The sequence below is a fragment of the Saimiri boliviensis genome, chromosome 6 (assembly GCF_048565385.1).
Source record: "Saimiri boliviensis isolate mSaiBol1 chromosome 6, mSaiBol1.pri, whole genome shotgun sequence".
Classification (NCBI taxonomy): Eukaryota; Metazoa; Chordata; class Mammalia; order Primates; family Cebidae; genus Saimiri; species Saimiri boliviensis.
Genome location: NC_133454.1, coordinates 116142532 through 116164519, shown reverse-complemented (window position 1 = coordinate 116164519; position 21988 = coordinate 116142532). Strand labels below are relative to the sequence as shown.

General features: G+C 35.5%; 2 protein-coding genes across 2 annotated transcripts; both read right to left on the bottom strand.

Annotated features, from left to right (window-relative positions):
• Positions 1-5167: 5167 nt before the first annotated feature.
• Positions 5168-6070, bottom strand: LOC101040815 (olfactory receptor 4A8-like). Its single transcript, XM_039471239.1, has one exon. The coding sequence runs from the start codon at positions 6068-6070 to the stop codon at positions 5168-5170; it is 903 nt and encodes a 300-aa protein (XP_039327173.1).
• Positions 6071-17530: 11460 nt separating this feature from the next.
• LOC101040500 (olfactory receptor 4A5-like) lies at positions 17531-20684 on the bottom strand. The gene is made up of 2 exons (XM_003920432.2): positions 19781-20684; positions 17531-17601 (listed from the first exon to the last, which is right to left on the bottom strand). Exons 1-2 carry the CDS (start codon positions 20682-20684, stop codon positions 17531-17533), a joined length of 975 nt encoding a protein of 324 aa, XP_003920481.2.
• Positions 20685-21988: the final 1304 nt, after the last annotated feature.

Below are 21988 nucleotides of genomic sequence, written 5' to 3'. Positions count from 1 at the left end.
CCACTGGTTTTTAAGATGTTAGCTACATTTCAACATATCACAGGAATTTACAAAGAATATCTCTTGTCAATGGTTTCAAATACTCACATCTTGGTCCACAAAAGCAATGCTTCTTGCACTGAGGATTGCCATAGATACCTCATGCATCTATGTATGATCATAAAACACAGGAATGTACATGGATGATCAATTGATACAGAATTAGTTCTCTGTGGCTAGAGTTTCCATAGTTCCACAAAGTTTTCCCACTATTTCAGTCTTCGGAGAAGTATAGTACCAAAGCAGATGACCAAAATATAAAGATGCTTTAACATAATATCAATATTTACTGTGCAAAGGTAATCGAACATTCTCTCCTGCTAGAACATTTCTTCATACAAAAACAAAGAGACTATCTCTGCATGATTATGTAAAAGTTGACCTAATTAGCAGAAATTAACCTGGAGAAGCCCCTATTATGTTTCACAAGTATCAACGCTAAAATGTGTTATTTGAAAGTTTTCTCAATTATGGTGAAGCAACCAGAAGTGCTTTATTGTGATTGAAGATTTATGATAACATTCACAGGCCCAGGTATTAAGCTTTGTACCTAACAAAGACAATGCTGAGATTTAACTTCATGAAAAAAACACAGAGCTTTCTCACAACTAAAAGCCAAACCCTTCATGCTTTCAGTTATTCAACTAGTATATCCCTAAGACCACATCTCTCTTAAGTAAAAGCATGTCTCTATATTTCCCCAATCTCATCCCAGGACACTGAGACCTTTCACACATTTTTGCAAGCAGTGGTAGATATGAGAAGAAAACATTACATCTAGAGGACTAGATACCAACTAAAAGCATACTCTACCTTGGGCATAAATTTCACTTTTTTGATATCTCCAGGGTTGTTCTATCAGGAAAATAATTCTTCCATTTATATATGTAGACACAGTCTATGACTTTTACACCAACAATTTTTAGAAAGAGACAATAAGGTCATTATAGACTAGTTAATTAGAATATTTGGAACAAATTCAAATGAAGTAACCTCCCTTTAAACTTTTTTCTTAGAAAATCCCTAGAGAAAAAAGACTTGGCTCTTGCTAAGAAGAGTAGCTAAATGACAAGTAATGTGAAATGCCTGAAATGTGAAAATAAAAATTCTAAAGCAAATTGAATAATAAATTTTGAGTTTCATGTTATGAAATGTTTAGGTAAGGCAAGTAATAGCCAGAATGAGAGGAGAACCAGCTCTAGATTCTCTTCTCTAAAAATATTTCTGGTAAGAAGGGCCTTACCCTTCCTGTTAGAAAGTCTGTGCCCAAGAAGTCCTGAAGTTCAGAGGCAGAGAGCCTAAGAACCGAAGTTAATATTCTGATTCCTAGAAAAATAGGTAATCATAGTGTTGCAGTTTTTGGTTCATGCACAGGCTTTTGATCAAGACCTCAATCTATGTCAGATATATCCATAATGATCTATAGTCCACTGATACCGTTTGGCTGTGTCTCCACCAAAATTTCAACCTGAATTATATCTTTCTCATTTTCTCTCGTCATCACCATGTAAGAAGTGCCTTTCACCTCCTACCATGATTCTGAGGCCTCCCAAGCCATGTGGAATTTGGAATGCAATGTGGAATTGGACTGAAAGTCCAACTAAAACTTTTTTTCTACCCAAATCCAACTAAACTTTTTTTCTACCCAGCAACTTGAAAACGAACTAATACATCCATAAATTCAATATTTTAATTTTATTCCAATATCAATTCAATCACTGTTTCCACAATAAATAAATTTTTATTTTCTAACAAGGGAGCAGTATTTAATATTTAAATATTTAAATATTGTTATTTCTGTAACTGGGTTTACCATTGGCTCCACTGACCACCTTCATCTCATCTTCTGTTTAGTTAAATGTTGGGTCTTTGTGTCATAAGAGCCTTAGATACAGAGTTTCATAAACACATATCTGAACTATCTAAGGTCTTTTATCAACAAATGGGCTCCATTAAAAAATGATCATTTTCAACTTACCTAATAAATGTATTAAATTCATCTACCCCTAAGATGATATGTATTACTGCAAAAATTTGAAGAGCATGTCTGTAAGTGCTGTGCTGTCTTACTGGTAAGTGCTGAAAGATGCACAAACATATCTTTAATTCTGAAGAACTATCAGATATGAACAAAGGTACTGTGGTATAAATGACTCCAAGATAAACAACAAATATAAACATAGGACCTAACTGTCTATGAATTTAAATTCAGCTGAATTTAAATAACTGCTAATACCAACACCCAGTGTGTAAGTGGATCCTTCCTCAGGCAAGCTTTCATAAGAGATGGTAGCCCCAAAGAGCACCTTCATTACAGCTTTGTGAGAGACTTGAAGGCATGGGAACCTACTAAACCATCCTTGGTTTCCTGACCTACTGAAATTGAGAATGAGTACATAGTGTGTGAATCACTAAGTTTTGAAATAATTTGCTATGAATAAATAATTCATAAATAGATCTAGAATGTGCTTCAAATACTGGGAAACATGCCAACAAGTATTTAGTGAACCTATGAATCCAGGAAAAAGGTATAATGGAAATAAGCAAATATTTACAACTAAGCAATAATAAAAACATATCAAAATGTGTGAGTTGTGATCAAAACAGTACTTAAAGAAACATGTATAGTCATAAATGTTTACATTTAAAATAAGCATTTAAAAGCAGCCATCTGAGCCTTTACCTTATGAAGCCAGACCAACAAGAGTAACTAAAAGCCAAGGGAAGTAAATAAAACAACATAAAAATAAGGTCAAAACCCAATAAAATGGAAAACATATAATAGAGAAAATAAAAATAGCCAAAAATGGGTACTTTTATAATGAAATTGATAACTGTTAGCAAGAGTGATCAAGAGAAAATGAAGAGAAATTCAAATTACCAATATCAAAAATAATAAAAACAAATCATCATCCCATAGATCCTTTAGATTTTAAAAGGTTAGAAAAATATTGGTTATGGAATGTATTATTTCAATTATCTTGACAGCTTAGATGAATTAGGCAAAATGTAGGGAAAGCACAACCTTCCTAAAATGATACAAAGAGAAACTGAAACAGTCCTACATCTTTCAAAGTAATGAGCTATCCTTACTTGTAGATAACATTATAGTTTTTGAGAAAACCCTAAAGAATCTACAGACATTGCTATGTAGGAATAAGAATTAAATTTAGCAAGTTTACAGGACCTAAGTGTCCAATAAAAAATTCTATTTTCTTTATACATACTAGCAACAATGACAATTGAAAATTTTTAACAATTGAAAACCTGTGATGAAAACTGAAAACATAAATACTTCAGAATAGAGGAGGAAGATCCCTACACTAATCAAAACTACAAAATTCTTGAAAAACAAATATTTAAAATATCTAACAGACATACTGTGTTCAGGAATTAGAAAACCCAATGTTGCTATTACAATATGGTTTATAGATTCAACTTAAAATGAATAAAACCCCAATATGCTCTTTTTGAGATGTGGAGAATTGTTCTGTATGCTGGTCTGCAAAGGGACTTTGCCACTTCCCTATCAAGGGTTATCTTCTTGAGGTTTTTGTAAAACCTCAAAGCCGGTTGATCATGTGACCACTCTTGATGAACAGAATATGATGCAAGTGACATTGTGACAGTTCTGGACATAGCCCTTAACTGGCAAGACCGATCTTTCTACCACTGGGATCTCTAAGCACCATGTGAAAAGCCTGACTATACCATGGAGTGATCTTGTAGTCCTTCATCTACAGGGATAGGAAAAGGGACCCAGTGCATCTCTTACTATTATCCCTTCCACTATGCTATAAATGTGAATTAAGTTATCCTGTGTCTTACATAAAACTCATGTATTAGCTGAATAAGACAGTGACTTCTGTACTTGCCACATTAAACAGAATAAATACCTAGCCAACAATTGCCTCAATTCCTGACTCACAAAATTTTGGAACCAAAATAAAATGATGGTTGCTGGAAACCACAGAAACTGTGGATCCATGCACAATACATGAAGACAGGACTGGAATAAAAAGTGGTACCTCAAGATTTATGGTATTTCTGTAACAACAATTTAAACCATATGGAATTGGCTTCCACACCCAAAAATAGGGGTCTCCAAAATATTGTAATTAAAGGCTAAAAATACAAACATAACAATTCCAGAGGCTGTAAAAAGAGTGAGTCACTGTGTAGTGCTAAAAAAACTTCAGTAATTCTGTCACCTAGAGTAACATAGAAATTTAAAAATTTTTTAAATGTACTTAAGTGAGTAGGTAGATTTGGATAAAATTTCAAAATAGAATATTGAAAGTTATGGCTGTTTCTTATAGCATTGTGTTTTATAATAAGTCATAGATTTTAAAAATAATAAGATTAACTGTTACATTTTCAGAGAGAATTTACAAGAAACATAAAAGAGACAAAATTTGCTGGTTTCAAAGATAAAACTGATTTTTCTTTCTAGTCTGCAAAGAGCTAAGTATTCTTAATTTCTAAAAAGTAAGAAATGTTATCAAAATAAACATAAATTCAAAGTTGTGGATGTTAAGACACTTTGAAAAGACTTCAGAGAAATGTAATGATGTGTCTCATAAGTACTCCAAACTAGACAAATGTAATTCTAAGATCATTAAGAGTATTATCAGACTGCACATAGAATTTCAGCTCAAGTGTGAGAAGGGCCAATTTCAAAGATATTTGTGAATATGGTGCTTATGTATTCCACAAAGTCTTTAAATAAAATACACATGAGGAAGCACCATTGTCTTCCCTTTTCAACAGGAGCATCTATTTTAATTATACCTATTCCTCCCTCTCTCTATTCTGCACTGGGCATATCAAAGAAATACCCTGTCTCAATTCATGTGTAACAGAGAAAAACCATAATTTAAAATGTGCACCTTAGGCCAAGCAGCCCCATCCACTCTCAGTCTGGATATAGAGATTGAGATCTTGAAATTCAAACAGATGCCATGATGGGATGATTCTCAAGTAAGCTGGGAGCATCTCAATCCTGACTTACCACTTTAAGATCCTTGAATTACCCTTAAAAGACTGAAAATTTCACTGAGAAGACCTTGTCTACATACCTCCTTATCTACATGAGGAGGAACACTCTTATTCTAACTATAGTTAACTTTTACACAAGTTTTTCTATAGCATTTCTCATCTCTGAATTTCTCAATGTGTATATAAAAGGATTCAACATGGGTGTGATAACTGTATAAAACACAGTTATGAATTTATCAATAGGAAAGTTTGAAACAGGTCTAACATATATGAAAATACAGGGAGCAAAAAACAGGACAACCACAGTGATGTGGGAGCTGCAGGTAGACAGGGCTTTGCGCCTCCCTTCCTGACTGTAAGTTTTAAGGGAGTTTAGGATGACTCCATAGGAGATTAGTAGAAGGGTGAAGATGACCATACAGATTGCTCCACCATTGAAAACCACAGCAAGGCCTATAAAGTAGGTGTCAGTGCATGCCAGTTCCAACAACGGGTACATGTCACAGAAAAAGTGGTCAATAACATTGGCGCCACAGAAAGGGAGACTGTACACAACAACAATTTGAAACACAGAATGCATAAAACCTCCAGTCATGGCCACCACCAACAGAAGGATGCAAACCTGTCGATTCATGATGGTCAAATAGTGCAGCGGCTTACAGATGGCCACATAGCGATCATAGGCCATCTCCACCAGGAGGAAGACCTCAGTACCACCAAACAAGTGCTCTACAAAGAGCTGGCCCATGCAAGCTCGGAAGGAAATAGTCTTTTTATGACAGAGTAAGTCTAAAATCAATATGGGAGAAATGGTGGTGGAATACACAGCATCTATACATGACAGGCAGGCAAGGAAGAAGTACATTGGGGAGCCCAAGGAAGGGCTGGCAGTAATAGTCACCACAATGAGCAGGTTCCCCACCATTGTCACAGTATATGTGAGTAAAAATATGACAAATAATGCTTTTTGCACATCAGGATCTTGAGACAAGCCCAGGAGGACAAATTCTGTAATATTGTTCTTCTGTCTCATTTACTCTTCTTTCAGGCTTGCATCAGAGGTGAGAGCTCAGGAGAACAGGACCTGTGATGAAACAGTGAACAGGAAATATGATTACACCCACTGTGTGACAGAGCTCATCTTCACCGTTGTATCCTGAATGGTGATTTATACACAATAAACACTTAGTAAGTCTCCTATGCAACAGTCTTGCACGATCTGCACATGTACCCCAGAACTTAAAATATAATAAGAAATTAAAAAAAACATTTAGTAAGTCTCTTAAGTTCCTAATCCAAAGAGCCCATCTTTCCTTGGAAATTCTATTTCTCCTCAAAGATTATAGCTTCAGCCACAGGTAAAGGCTTCTACCTCTAAGTTTTAGTGAACATTCTATACAGAAGGAGAGTTAAAGTCCCAACAGCCATTCATACATTTCGTAACTTCTTATTTAAAATATTTTTCTTGGCACAGAAGTCAGCCACGATAAATAGGCAATGGTTCTTGGTCTCAGGAAACTTACTTTCTGGTGGTGCTAATAAGCTTTAAATAAATAAATGGACATAGATTTAGTCCTTTGTATTTGTAGTATCTTGATAATATGATCTGTGTAGCACCAAGAATAACATCTTCTGAAATATCTCACTCAGTACACTTGCCGTTTACTTTTAGACCTTCATTCCTTCATGCCTAGAAAAATGTTCAGTCTTCATTGGTCTTTCATTAAATGCCAAAAGACAGGACTCTGAACTGTATAAATAGCTATGATATTATTTATTACATTGTTCCTTGTAGCAATTACTTGGTCTCTCTGTCCACTTTATAAGGAGCTGTGATTCTCTGCATTTTATCCTTGCCTATACCACAATTTTGATAACACTTACACACAATATTCTAATTTTCAGCAATCAATTTGAACTAAAGTTTGATTTAAACTCTAATTTTCAGCAATCGATTTGAACTCAAGTGAACTAACTCATGACTATCACCAACTATCAAATATGTCATGTGTATTTTTTTCTGAATTCTTCAGATGAGCTAGGTAGTGAGGGAGGAGAAAATAGACACTGTAGAAAGAGGTACAGAACAGTGGGACCTGGTTTTATTCATAACACTATTTAGAAACCAAGAATACACAAAAATAGAATCTTAGTCACCACATTCCAAAAAGAAGCATACTCTAAGAGAAATTCCAAGTTCAGTGTAAGAAGGTATGGCTTTGAGTCATTTTCCAAATGCATTTACAAGTCTGTCTCAGTTTGCTCATTTGAAAACAATGAGACTAAATTTGAGAAATTCAGAATTCTTTCTAGTCAACTATCTACAGAACTATTAGAGTGCCTCTCCTTTATGGTATTCTGCTGATAATTTTCTTCATGTTTTATAAATTTATAATTAAATAAAAATTTCCAAGCTTATGACTCTTACAAGGAAAATGGTAGTCAGTGGGACATGGGGTTTCATGATTTCAGTGACTACACGGTCACCCAATATGTACCTATTTAAGATCCAAGACATCCGTGGAGCAAGTGTAGCATGTGGTGAATAATGTGGACACTGAAGTCACACTGCTTCAGCTACAGCCTCAGCTTCTCTACTTCCTGTGAGATTTTCGGCCATTTACTAAAGCTCTCTATCTCTCACTTTCACCATTTTAGAATAGGGATCTTAATAGTTCTTACATCTTAGAGTTGTAAAGCCTAGAATACTTTACAAGTGGCACCTGGTAAGGGCTGAATAAACGATATCTGTGACTAGTGAACGTAGACTCTGAACAAATCATGCAGATCTTTGTCAATTTAAAAAGTTCTATAAACATGCTCCAGGGAAAAAAAAGGATAAGATACCTATAATTCAGGAAAGCCTTTTGGGAGCACACAATAAAACTGTATGCCTTAGAAAATAATAATTTAATTATATGAGTGGTAATTTTACCTGTGATGGAATGTATCTTGATGAGATAAATCAAGCAGGAATATAGCAAAAAAGTTGAACCCACCATTGGGGAGAGCTCAGAAAAAGAAAATAAGACTAAAATCAGAAACAGAAATTGTAGTTAATAAATGAGTATTCACAGGCTATAAGATTAATGAGATAATTAAGGGAGGCTAGCATTCTTTTAAAGTCTTCTTCAGAAAGATCCATTTTAGTGAAGAAATACTGGAAGTGCAACCTCCTGTGGGTTCCTGGGGTGACTCAGGAGGCTTTTTGGGATAGCCATAACAAATATAGACAAGATCCTAGTTTAAAAAAAATTCAAAAAAAAATGCATTATTCCTCAAAGTCTCTACATCTGACAGTTAAGAACAAACAGATTACAGAGAACACTGGGACAAGTAGAGATACAAAACCAAACTTTCTGATTATTCACTGCTGAGGAAAACTGCAGAATACTAAACCTCAAGTATAGACAGGATTATTCTTACATACATCTGGCAGTGGAACAGGAAGTGTGCAGAGAGAGTTTGAGCTGTGTCTAGAAGCCAGCTGTGATGAACATTCCACATGTCTCATTCACGTTACCACTTCCAGCTGATTCGAGTTCTGTCACTGTTGAGGCTATGGATTGATAGAGACACACCTGCTGAAGAACACAAGGGAATAATGTAGTCTGTATCCAATTCTGTTATTTTTTCACACCTTACTTGCTGCAAGGTTTACTGACTTTTCCCTCTCCATCATCAAAACTAGATTTCAACAGGATAATTCGTTTGGCAATTTAAATGTTTACTTGTAAAAAATAGGGTATGTAAACTATCCTCTAGAATTTAAGCAATTAAAAATATAATACTTTCAAAACTGAAAGATAGTATTACAAGGTTTTAAAAAATTGTTGTTAACTTTTTTCTAGAAACAAAATGATTTAACATAGTTCCCTAAGAACATGGCGTTTTCAAACGATAAAATGCCATAAAAAAAAAAACCTCTATAATATTATACTTCACAGTCACAGTTTTATGAATCCATTTAAATGGCAGTAGACCAGATAACTTCCTGAGCATATATGCCTACTAGTAGCTTTGCTGGGATTATTTTTAGATTCATAAGTAAAAACCCATATTATGCTTCCAGAACATAACAGATATTGGTTCCTTCACATTCTAAGACACTTGACATGATCTGCAATTTTAAACTCTATAAACAAAATATCTGAAAGTGATTGTATACCTTTATTAACAAATAATATAAAATATAACATCCCATAAGTGAATGTTATGATTAAATCAGTTGGTTTATTTTACATGTAATATGGAACATGTTTTTTATCTGATTTGGCAAATAAAAAGAGAAAACAAATTAGTTTATGGAAAACAAATAAGGTTATATATTAAAACCAAATATGTATTACATATTCTGAAAAATTTTTATGTTTGCTAGCTCTACTTTCCCAATTAGAATTCCTTCAGCAAAACCATGTGGTATTTAAGACCCTAGCTACATTTCAACATATCACATGAATATCTCTTGTCAGTGCTTTCAAATACCCACATCACGGCCCAGAAAAGCAATGCTTCTTTCACTAAACATTAATGTAGATACCTCAGGCATGTATGTGTGATCATAAAACACATGGAAATGGGGAGTTGATCCGTGGATACAGAAATAGTTCCTAGAGGCTACCGTTTCCACAGTTCCACACAGCCTTCTCATTATCTCAGTCATAGAGAAGTATCACATATCCAGAGCAGATGACCAAAATGTAAAGGTGCTTAAACACAATGTAGAAAAATAACTAAATATTCTTATCTATTGGAAAATTTCTTCATAGAAAAACAAAGAGTCCATCTTTGCATGACTATGTAAAAATTGACCCGATTAGTGAAAATTACCTGGACAAGACTCTTATTTGTGACACAAGTAAACAAAAATGTGCCAACACTAAAATTTGTTAGGTGAAACTTTCCTCAATTATGCCAAAGTAACCCTAAGGACTTCACTGTGATTAAGGATTTGTGATAACTTTCATATGCCCAGCTATTAATCTTTGTACCTAACAAGGACAATGCTGAAATTCAACTTCATGGAAAAACCAGTGTCAGAGCTTACTTACAGGCAGGAGCCAAACTCTTCAGTCTTTTGATCATTCAAATGTCATATAAATAGCATAAACCTAAGTCCACTTCTTTCCTAATTAAAAACATGTCCCTGTATCTCCCCCACCTCATCCCAGTAAACAGAACTTTCACTAATTTTTACAAGAAATGGAGGATATGACAAGAAACATCACACCTAAAGGACTCCACACCAACTGAAGACATACTCTACCTTGGGCAGAAATTTAATTCTTCAGATATCTCTTGGCTTACTCTGTCAGAAAAATAATTATCTCATTTATCTGTAGGCACAATCTATGACTTTTACATCATCACTATTTTAAATGAAAGAGACAGTGAAGTCATTACAGATTAGTTAATTAGAATATCTGGAACAAATTCAAATGAAGTAATCTCTCTGAACACTTTTTTCCCCTTAGAAAATCCCTAGAGGAAAAAGACTTGTGTCTCACCAAGGAAGAGTAGTTAAATGCCAAGTAATGTGAAAAGCCTATAATGGGAAAAGAAAAATTCTAAAGTAAATTGAACAATAAGTTATGAGTTTCACATTAGGAAATACTGAGGTGAGCCAAGTAATATTTAAGCCAGAATGAAGGGGGAGTCAACCCCAAGTTCTCTTCCGTAAGCCTATTCCCAGCAAGGAGGGCCTGATGCTTCCTGTTAGAAAGTCCAACCCAGCAAGCCCTCAGTCTCAGCGGCACAGAGACTAAGAACAGAAGTTGAATTCTGATTCTTGGAATGGTGGGTAATCATTGTCTGCAGTTTTAGGTTAGATATGGGCTTTTGATCAAGGCTTAAACCCATGTGAAATATAACCATAATGATCTGTAGTACATTAATTCAATTCTTGAATTGTATTCCAATATCAATTCCATAATTATTTCTATAATAAATTATTATTATTATTGCCAAAAAGGGAGCAGTGGTTAAGGGTTTCCATTGTTATTTTCACTGCTTGGCTTATCATTGGCTTCATTGAACACCTTCATTAGTTAAATACTGTATCTTCTGTGTCATAAGAGCCTTAAATAAAGAGTCCCATAAACATCTATCTGAACTAGTTAAGGTCTTTATCAATTAACAGGCCCCACTAAAATGGGCTTCATTTTCATCTTACCTAATAAATGGATTAAATTCATCCACCCCAAATGTAATGCGTATCATTTGAAAAAATTTGAAGAGCTTGTCTATAAGCACTTTGCTCTCTTACTGGTAAGTGGTAAAAGTTACACAAACATATCTTTAATTCTGAAGAACTATCAGATATGATTGCTGTTACTGTGGATTAAATTATGATTCCAAGATGGAGAATAAATATAAAAATAGCCATAATTCTCTATGCTCCTTCTAGCTGAAGTCAAATAACTACTAATGCTTTCCACTTTTCTGAATGACATAAAAGTGTTAGATCAGATGATGATTAGAACGGCCCAGAATCTGAATTTATTTACTCCAATAGTAAAAAATACATCAAAAATATCAACTAAAGTGAAATTGCCAAAAATGTTCCATAGTCCATAATTCTCTGCACTCCATACCTATTACCAAATAAAAAAGTTAAATATAGATACAATATATATTTATTTTTTAGAAGGAGAAATGCATATACATCAGTTCATTTTCACATTGGTATAAGGAAACACTCAAGACTAGGTAATTTACAAAGAAAAGAGGTTTGACTCACAGTTCCAATGGCTGGGGAGGCCTCAAGAAATTAACAAGCCTGCTTCTTCAGGTGGCAGCAGGAGAGAGAATGAGTGCCGGCCCGGGAAATGCCAGACCCTTGTAAAATCATCAGCACTCATGAGAACTCACTCACAATCATGAGAACAGCATGGGAGAGAACACCTGGTGGCTCTGAAAACACATGGGGATTATGGGGATTACAATTCAAGACGAGATTTGGGTGAGGACACAGCCAAACCAATCAGCATGTTATGTAGTCCCAGCTATTTTTAAGACTGAGATGGGAAAATTCCTTAAGCCCAAGAGTTCTGAGTCCAGCTTGGTCAAAATGGCAAGACCTTGTCTCAAAAAAGAAAAGAAAACTAGAGAGCAGAACCTTGCATTTGGAGTCTCTTTTCTCTAAAATTAAGAAATAATTCCTATGCAACAATCTTGCATGTTCTTCACATGTACCCCCAAACCTAAAATGCAATAAAAAAAGAAAGAATTATAATAGCCATAAATGATATCCTGAAAAGCTGGGTCTGTGTGTGCAGTAAGATAATTCCCATAAGAGTCTTAGGATTATTATTGTTTAATTGGTAGCGTTTATGAGACATACTTTAAAATCTTTCTGAAGTCTTCTCAAAGAATCTCCATTGACAATTTTGAGATGATGTCTATTCTCACATTTAAAGCTTGTGACATTGGCTTTAATGTCAGAAGCTAGATGAGCTTACTTGCACTGAGAGTCTTTAGATCTTTGGACAGACTGGAAAGGAAAACCAGTTCGATTTTTGAAAACAGCAAGCTTGGGTTATTATTTTTCTTGTACATTCTGCTAGAAAATTCAAGATACTCTTTCATCTCATATTTTTACCTATGCTTTATGATAGCACACACTTTTATAAGAAACAGGTTGAACTTTCAATATTGTACTTGAAAATTTTAGCTGGATCCCCTGTTTACTTAAGTACATTTTCTGTTTTCCACATTATTTCATGTGGCAGTATCACCACCCCTTTCTGGCACTAGATAAGGAGTCACTTCTTTTTCCCTAGTTACTTCTGTCTTTTCAGTCATCACTTACACTGTCCAGGAGACCCTTCTAAGTGTCAACTAGCATCTGATATTAAAGCCTATGCCACATGCTTTAAATTGTTGCTATGGAAGCACCACACTTACAGGTGCCACTCTTTATTCTGGTCATCTCTTCCCGCGCTGTACAAGGCTCCACAGTTTTTGTGACTTAAAACAATCACCATCTTATTTTATCTTCAAATTGTATGGGCCAGGAATTCAGGCAGTGGTTGGCTGAGTATTTCTTCTGCTTCATGTGGCATGGACTGAAGTCACTCAGTGTTATTCAGCTGATAGCTGGGGCATCTGTAGGGTACAGGAAAGCTTACTTGACATTTACAGCATCTTGGAGGTGATGACTGGAAGAGATCCACTGAGTCCTTCCTCCTCTCCATTTAGATGAAGGACCATAAGGTCTCCAACAGGATAGTCAGGCTTTTTACAGGGCACTAAGAGATCCCCATGGTAGAAAGTGGAAGATGGCAGGCCAGTGAAGGGCTACGTCCAGAACTGGCACAATGTCACTTGCATCATCTTCTGTTGTTCAGGTGTTTATATGACCATCCCAGATTTGAAATGTTAGAGAAACAGATGATAACCCTTGTGGGGGAAGTGGGAAAGTCACTTTGCAGAGCAGTGTGCAGAACAGTTGTCTACATCTGAAAGGCACATACTGGGAGTTTTATTCAGATTGAGTTGAATCTATAAATCATCTTGGACTGCATTATCATCTTAACAATGGTGGGTTTTCTAATTCTTGAATACAATATGTCTACTAGGTGTTTTAAATGTGTGTACCTATGCAACAATCTTGTGTGTTCTTCATATGTACCCCAAAACCTAAAATGCAGTTAAAAATAATAGAAAAGATGAATGGTATTACAATTTGCATAGAAAGTATAAGAGAATCTACAGAGAATTTATTAGTTGATATAGATTTCAATAAGATTGATAGACACAAGATCAAAATAAAGAGATAAGCAAAAATTTTTTTTAAATGTTTATGTTTGGAAAGTTTTGTAATTAGCATATGGATCTTACTCATCTGCTCTTAAGCATTTATGTGTTCAGATGCTTTCACAGGTTTTTAACTTAAAACATTTCAATTATTATTATAGTTAGTATATATAAGTGCAACTGAATTTTTAATTTGGCATTTCAGTTCTATAAACGTGCTAAATTTGCCACGTATTTCTTGTCATCTCTGGAGATTCTTTAGCATTTTTTGAGACACTCTCATATTATATACAAACAAGAATAGTTCATTACTTGGAGGGATATAGGTGTGTTTAGCTTTTCAATTTGTTTTGGGGTCATATTCAGAAGGTTGTTTTTTCCCTACATTTTACACTTTTATTGAAGCTGTCAAATTAATTAAAATAATGTTTTTTTTTAAATAATCCTTTGCTATTCCTTTAAAGTCTAAAGGATCTATTATTTTAAGATTTTTTTTAAATGTCTGATACTGGCAATTTGAATTTCTAATTCTTTTCTTTTTGATCATTCTTGCTAGAAGTTTATCAATTTTATTATAAAGGTAATAACTTTGGACTATTTTGACTTTCTCTATTTCATGTTTCCCATATTACTGATTTTTGATCTTATATTCATTATGTCCTTTCTTATACTTACCTTGGATTTAATTTACTCTTCTTAAGGTGAAAGCTCAGATGGATGCTTAAACATTTATTTTTAAAATAACACTTATAGCTATAAATTTCCTTCTCAGTACTATTTTATCTCACACATTTTGATATGTTTTATTTAGTGTTGAGTTCTAAATATTTGCTTATTTCTATTATAACTTTTACTTTGATTCATAGGTTATCAAAAAATTATTTCCAATTTTCAAATAGTTGAAGATTTTTCTAGATATGTGAGCTACTTATTCCCATACAAAACTTACTCTAAAATTTAGGCTCAAAACACTATGTACTTGTTATTTCTCAATTTCTGTAGGTCAGGAAACTAAAGATGGCTTAGCAGGTTTCAGTGCTTCAGGGTATCTTACGAATCTGTAATCATCATCTGGCTGGGGCTACAGTCTCACATGAAGGCTCAGCTGAGGAAGGATCCACATCCAAACTGGCTCCTGGCAGGACTATTTCTCAATAGAAATGAAAACTCATTTGAAAGTGTCATTCCACTTAACATTCCACAGCACTTCGAAGTTTTTTTCTGTATTTTACTGCTGCATGTTATTAACTTCTGAATATGTTATTTTGTTTGAACAACTATTAAATAAGAGAAAGGAAAATAATCTCTATTTATTCCCTATGTATTATATCTACTTTCTGAATTCTTTACTATAAACTATTATTTTTCATATAATATTGTTTTTTTCAACCTGAGTAACTTTTTTTTCTTGCATTTCTTATAAAACAGGTCTGCTGGTTATGACGTTTCTCATCCCTCAAGTAGTGAGCTCATTACTGAACTGCAAAAGTCAGGTTGAGACTATATTTAGCTCTCCCCTCAACACAAAATAGGAAAAAGATTGAAAGAGTGAAGAAAATCTAGGCAAAACCATTCAGGACATAGGTGTAGGCAAGGACTTCATGACCAAAACGCCAAAAGCAATGGCAACAAAAGCCAAAATAGACAAATGGGACCTAATCAAACTCCACAGCTTCTGCACGGCAAAAGAAACAGTCAGTAGAGTGAATCGGCAACCAACAGAATGGGAAAAAAATTTTGCAGCCTACCCATCTGACAAGGGGCTGATATCCAGAATTTACAAAGAACTAAAGCAGATCTACAAGAAAAAACAAACAAGCCCATTCAAAACTGGGCAAAGGATATGAACAGATATTTTACAAAAGAAGACATACAGGAGGCCAACAAACATATGAAAAAATGCTCATCATCACTGGTCATCAGAGAAATGCAAATCAAAACCACATTGAGATACCATCTCACACCAGTTAGAATGGCGATCATTAAAAAATCGGGAAACAACAGATGCTGGAGAGGATGTGGAGAAATAGGAACACTTTTACACTGTTGGTGGGAATGTAAATTAATTCAACCATTGTGGAAGACAGTGTGGCGATTCCTCAAGGACCTAAAAATAGAAATCCCATTTGACCCAGCAATCCCATTACTGGGTATATATCCAAAGGATTATAAATCATTCTACTACAAGGACACGTGCACACGAATGTTCATTGCAGCACTGTTTACAATAGCAAAGATCTGGAACCAACCCAAATGCCCAACGATGATAGACTGGATAGGGAAAATGTGGTACATATACACCATGGAATATTATGCAGCCATCAAAAACGATGAGTTCACGTCCTTTGTAGGGACATGGATGAACCTGGAAACCATCATTCTCAGCAAACTGACACAAGAGCAGAAAATCAAACACTGTATATTCTCGCTCATAGGCGGGTGTTGAACAATGAGAACACATGGACACAGGGAGGGGAGCACTACACACTGGGGTCCGTTGGAGGGAAATGGGGGAGAGGCGGGGGGTGGGGAGGTGGGAAGAGATAGCATGGGGAGAAATGACAGATGCAGGTGAGGGGACGGAAGGCAGCAAAGCACACTGCCAAGTGTGTACCTATGCAACAATCTTGCATGTTCATCACATGTACCCCAAAACCTAAAATGCAATTTTAAAAAATGGAAAAAAAAAGAAAGAGTGAGAAGAAATTCCAGCAATTTGCCAGCACAAGGGCTGTTGGAAAAGAGTTTGAAGTTCACTTTCTGCCACAGTAGAGTGATGTAGTAAACGTTTCAGCTTTCTGTTGAAACTCAAGAAGGTCCATGTCTCAGCATTAATGTCTACATTGCAAAATTAGGGGTTATATGATAGCGCATTTAGATGTTGTTTTCCAAATGGGCTATTTCTTTCCTTTATCTTTTATCATCTTCACCATTTTATAGTTCTAATTTGTTCTCATGCAATTGTATCAAGAGAAGCATTTACTGTATTGTACCTTTCCTACAAATAATACAATTCTTAGACATCGCATTAAGTAACTTCAGTTTAATTCTCCCATTCAAGTGAGAAGGGGTTCATTGTCTTTTTCTAGTATTAACTGACTTCATGTCACCTATGAGAGAAACAGTTTTATTCTCTGGAGACAAGATAATGTCATGTGTAAAGAATAATAGTGTGCATTCTAGGTGTTACCACACATCTCTGTGCCCCTTTCCTATCTAACATGATTTTTCCATTTAGCTATTACATATATAAATTCATCTTTTGATTAAGCCAGTATTACATGAGTTGTAAGGGGTATAATATGTCCATGTAATATACTTTTTTTTTCCAAGACAGATTTTTGCTGAGGCTGGAGTGTAGTGGCACAATCTTAGCTCACTGCAACCTCTGCCTCCTGAGTTCAAGCGATTCTCCTGCCTCAGCCTCCCAAGAATCATGCACCACCACACTTGGCTAACTTTTGAATTTTTAGTAGAGATGGGGTTATGCCATGTTCTTCAGGCTGGTCTCGAACTTCTTACCTCAGGTGATCTGCCCCCCCTCGACTCCCAAAGTGCTGGGATTACAGGCGTGAGCCACCATCCCTGCCTATGTGATGTACTTCTTAGCTCATTTATGCCACTGGCCATGAGAAAACTTGTGCTTTGATTCAGTGAGATATGTGGAATCAAATTGGTAGACCGTGTATGGTTTCCATAGCATGATGGTGTTTTCATTTGTGGTTTGGATCACAGGTTAAGTTAATCTCAAAATGTAATTAAAAGTAGAATCAAGGAAAACCCATTTGACATCACTAGGAGCTATGGCTATTGGTTCTTTGTAATAACACTACAAGCTCTGTTGTGGTTATTTGACCCTGGCAAATACTCTTTCAGACTATTTAAAGCAGTGTTTCTGTTCTTGTTCTAGCACCTTATTCTTTATCACATTACTGGTTTTGGTTGACTTGGATATGTTATTATTTTCTAATCATTATACGTCATTCATCCCATATATACAAGTTGTCACTTGAAAATCCTGAGACAAAGGATTTCTGTTCCTTTTTGAAAATAGTAAAAAACTACGTTTTGTAGGCGGGGGAACTATAGCACCCAGTTTAATCTTGCCTTATATCCTAATAAGGCTTCCATAATAGCATTCTCTGTTGCTGGATTTCTTGGTCATTCATTCTTCAGAGGCTGGCTGTCTGACCAAATGGTGAAGTTACAGCACAGGAGTCAGGAAATATTCAGACATTGCTCTGAGATTGAGAACCAAATGCTTATGCACTTAAGATCATGCTGCTTGTACGTATGGTCATTCAGAGAACTTAGTTTTACCTTCTTGGACCAAGGTTCTACTATTCCAAGGGAGAATTTCAGCAGATTTTCATATGAGATACATTCCATCAATACCTAATTTATTGAGAGGTTTTAGCATGAAGTGCTGTTGAATTGTGTCAAAGGTCTTCTCTGCATCTATTGAGACAATCGTGGTTTTTATCATTGGTTCTGTTTATGTGATGGATTACATTTATTGATTTGCGTATATTGAACTAGGCTTGAATCCAGGGATGAAGCCAACTTGATTGTGGTGGATAAGCTTTTGGACAGACTGCTGGATTTGGTTTGCCAGTATTTTATTGAGGATTTTCCCATCAATGTTCCTCAGGGATATTGGCCTAAAATTTTTCTTTTTTGTTATGGTTCTTCCAGTTTTTGGTATCAGGTTGATGCTGTCCTCATAAAACTAGTTAGGGAGGACTCCCTCTTTTTCTATTGTTTGAATAGTTTCAGAAGGAATCGTATCAGCTCTCTTTGTGCTTCTGGTAGAATTTGGCTGTGATCTGTCTTGTCCTGGACTTTTTTTGGTTTGTGGGCTATCAATTACTGCCTCAATGTAAGAACTTGTTATTGGTAAATTCACAGATTTGACTTCTTCCTCATTCAGTCTTGGGAGGGTGTGTGCGTCCAGGAATCTATCCATTTTGTCTAGATTTTCTAGTTTATTTCCATAGAGTTCTTTATAGAATTCTCTGACAGTAGTTTGTATTTCTGTGGGCTCTGTGGTGATATCCCTTTTATCATTTTTTTTAATTGCATCTATTTTACTCTTCTCTCTTTTCTTCTTTATTAGTCTGGTAGTCTATCTATTTTTGTTCATCTTTTCAAAAAACCAGCTCCTGGATTCATTGATAAGATACACAGCTTATAGCGGTGTTATCTTATGAGACAGATGTAAAAAGATACTTTAAAGATTGTTACATTTTCAGAAAGAATTTACAAGAAACATTAAACAGCCAGAACTTGCTTTTGCAAAGTTAAAAATGGTTTTCCTTTCCAGACTCTGCAAAGAGCTAAGAATGCTAAAAGTAAAAAGTCATCAAAATAAACGTCATTTCAAACTTGTGGATGTTAAGACATTATTAAAAGACTTAAGAAAAATGTAACGATGTGTCTCATAAGTACTTTAAACTAGACAAACATAATTCTAAGATTCTTAAGAGTATTATCTGAATGCACATAGAGTTTCACCTCAACTCTGACGAGGGCCAGTTTCAAAAATGTTTGTGAATATGGTGCTTGCATATTGCACAAAGTTTTTAATTACACAGAACAAAGCAGCAATAGCCTTCCCGTCTGAACATGAACATCTATTTTAATTACTATTCCTCCCTTTCCCCATTCCATGCTGGGAATATGGAAGAAATATGCTGTCTCAATATATGTGTAATAGAGAAAAAACATAATTTAAAATGTGCACAATGAAAGCTCCACTCAGGCAGCCCCATTCATTCTCAGTGAATACAGAGGTTGAGATCTTGAACTTCAAACAGATGCCATGATGGGATGAGTTCTTAATTGAGCTGGAAGCATCCCAATCCTGTCTTCCTATTTTGGTGTCCTTGAATTACCCTGAGAAGTCTGAAAATTTCCCTTGGAAGACTTTATCTACACACTTCCTCATCTACATGAGGAGGAACACTTTATTCTAACTGTAGTTAACTTTTACACAAGAGTTTTTCTATAGCATTTTTCATCTCTGAATTTCTCAGTGTGTATATAAAAGGATTCATCATGGGTGAGATAACTGTATAAAACACAGTTATGAATTTATCAATAGGAAAGTTTGAAACAGGTCTAACATATATGAAAATACAGGGAACGAAAAACAAGACAACTACAGCAATGTGGGAGCTGCAGGTTGACAGGGCTTTGTGCCTCCCTTCCTGACTGTAAGTTTTAAGGGAGTTTAGGATGACTCCATAGGAGATTAGTAGAAGGGTAAAGATGATCATACAGATTGCTCCACCATTGAAAACCACAGTGAGGCCTATAAAGTAGGTGTCAGTGCACGCCAGTTCCAACAATGGGTACATGTCACAGTAAAAGTGGTCAATGACATTGGGGCCACAGAAAGGGAGACTGTACACAACACCAACTTGAAACACAGAATGCACAAAACCTCCAATCATGGCCAGCACCAGCAGAAGGATGCAAACCTGTCGACTCATTATGGTCAAATAGTGCAGCGGCTTACAGATGGCCACATAGCGGTCACAAGCCATCCCCACCAGGAGGCTGATCTCAGTACCACCAAAAAAATGGTCTATAAATAGCTGGCCCATGCAAGCTGGGAAGGAAATAGTCTTTTTATCACAGAGTAAATCCACAATCAATGTGGGAGAAATTGTGGTGGAATATACGGCATCTACAAATGAGAGACAGGCAAGGAAGAAGTACATTGGGGAGCCCAAGGAAGGGCTGGCAATAATAGTCACGACAATGAGCAGGTTCCCCACCATTGTCACAGTGTATGTGAGTAAAAATATGGCAAATAAAGCATGTTGCACATTAGGATCCTGAGAAAAGCCCAGGAGGACAAATTCTGTAATATTGTTCTGTCTCATTTACTCTTCTTTCAGGCTTGTGTCAGAGGTGAGAGCTCAGGAGAACAGGACCTGTAATGAAACAGTGAACAGGAATATGATTACATCCATTGTGTGACAGAGCTCATCTTCACTGTATCCTGAATAGATACTTACACACAATAAACATTAAGTAAGTCTCTATTGAGTTTCTCATCCAAAGAGACCATCTTCCCTTGATGATTGTGTTTCTCCTCATAGATTTTAGTTTCAGCTACAGGTAAAGGTTTCTACCTCTAAGTTTAGTGAGTATTCTATACAGAAGATGTGTTAAAATCCCAACACCCATTTATACATTTCATAACTTCTTATTTAAAACTTTTTATGGCAGAGAAGTCAGCTATGATGAATAGGCAATGGGGTCTTGGTCTCAAGAAGCTTACTCTCTGGTGGTGGACATAAACTCTAAATAAATAAATTGACATAGATTTAGTCTTTTGTATTTGTATTTGTGGTACGTTTATGATATGATCTGTGTAGCACCAAGAATAACATCTTCTGAAGTATTTCACTCAGTACTCTGGCCTTCTACTGTGAGACCTTCATTCTTTCATGCCTGGAAGAATATTCGGTCTTCATTAGTCTTTCATTAAATGACAAAATATAGCACTCTGAACTGTATAAATAGCTACGATATTATTTATTACACTGTTCCCTGTAGCAATTACTTGGTCTGATTCTCTGCCCACCTTAAGAGCTGTGATTCTCTCCATTTTATCCTTGTCTATATTCCAATTTTTACCACAATTACATACAATATCCTAATTTTCAGCAATTAATGTGAACTAACTCATGACTATCACCCACTACCAAACGTGCCATGAGTATTTTTTTCTGAATTCTTGGGATAAGCTAGGGAGTGAAAGAGGAGAAAATAGACACTGTAGAAAGAGGTACAGAACAGTGGGACATGGTTTCGTTTATAACACTATTTAGATACTAAGAGTACTCAAAAATAGAATCTTAGTTACCAGATTCCAAAAAGAATTAAATTCTAAGGGAAATTCCAAGTTTAGTGTAAGAATAATACATGGATTTGAGTCATTTTCTAAATGTATTTACAAATCTGTCTCAGCTCATTCACTGGAAAATAATACGATTAAATTTGAGAAATTCAGAATCCTTTCTCAGCAACTATCTACAGAACTGTTAGTGTACCTCTCCTTTATGGTATTCTGCTGACAATTTTTTTTCATTTTTTATAAATTTAGAATTAAATAAACATTTCCAAGCTCATGACTCTTACATGAAAAATGGTAGTCAGTGGGACATGGGGGTTTCATGAT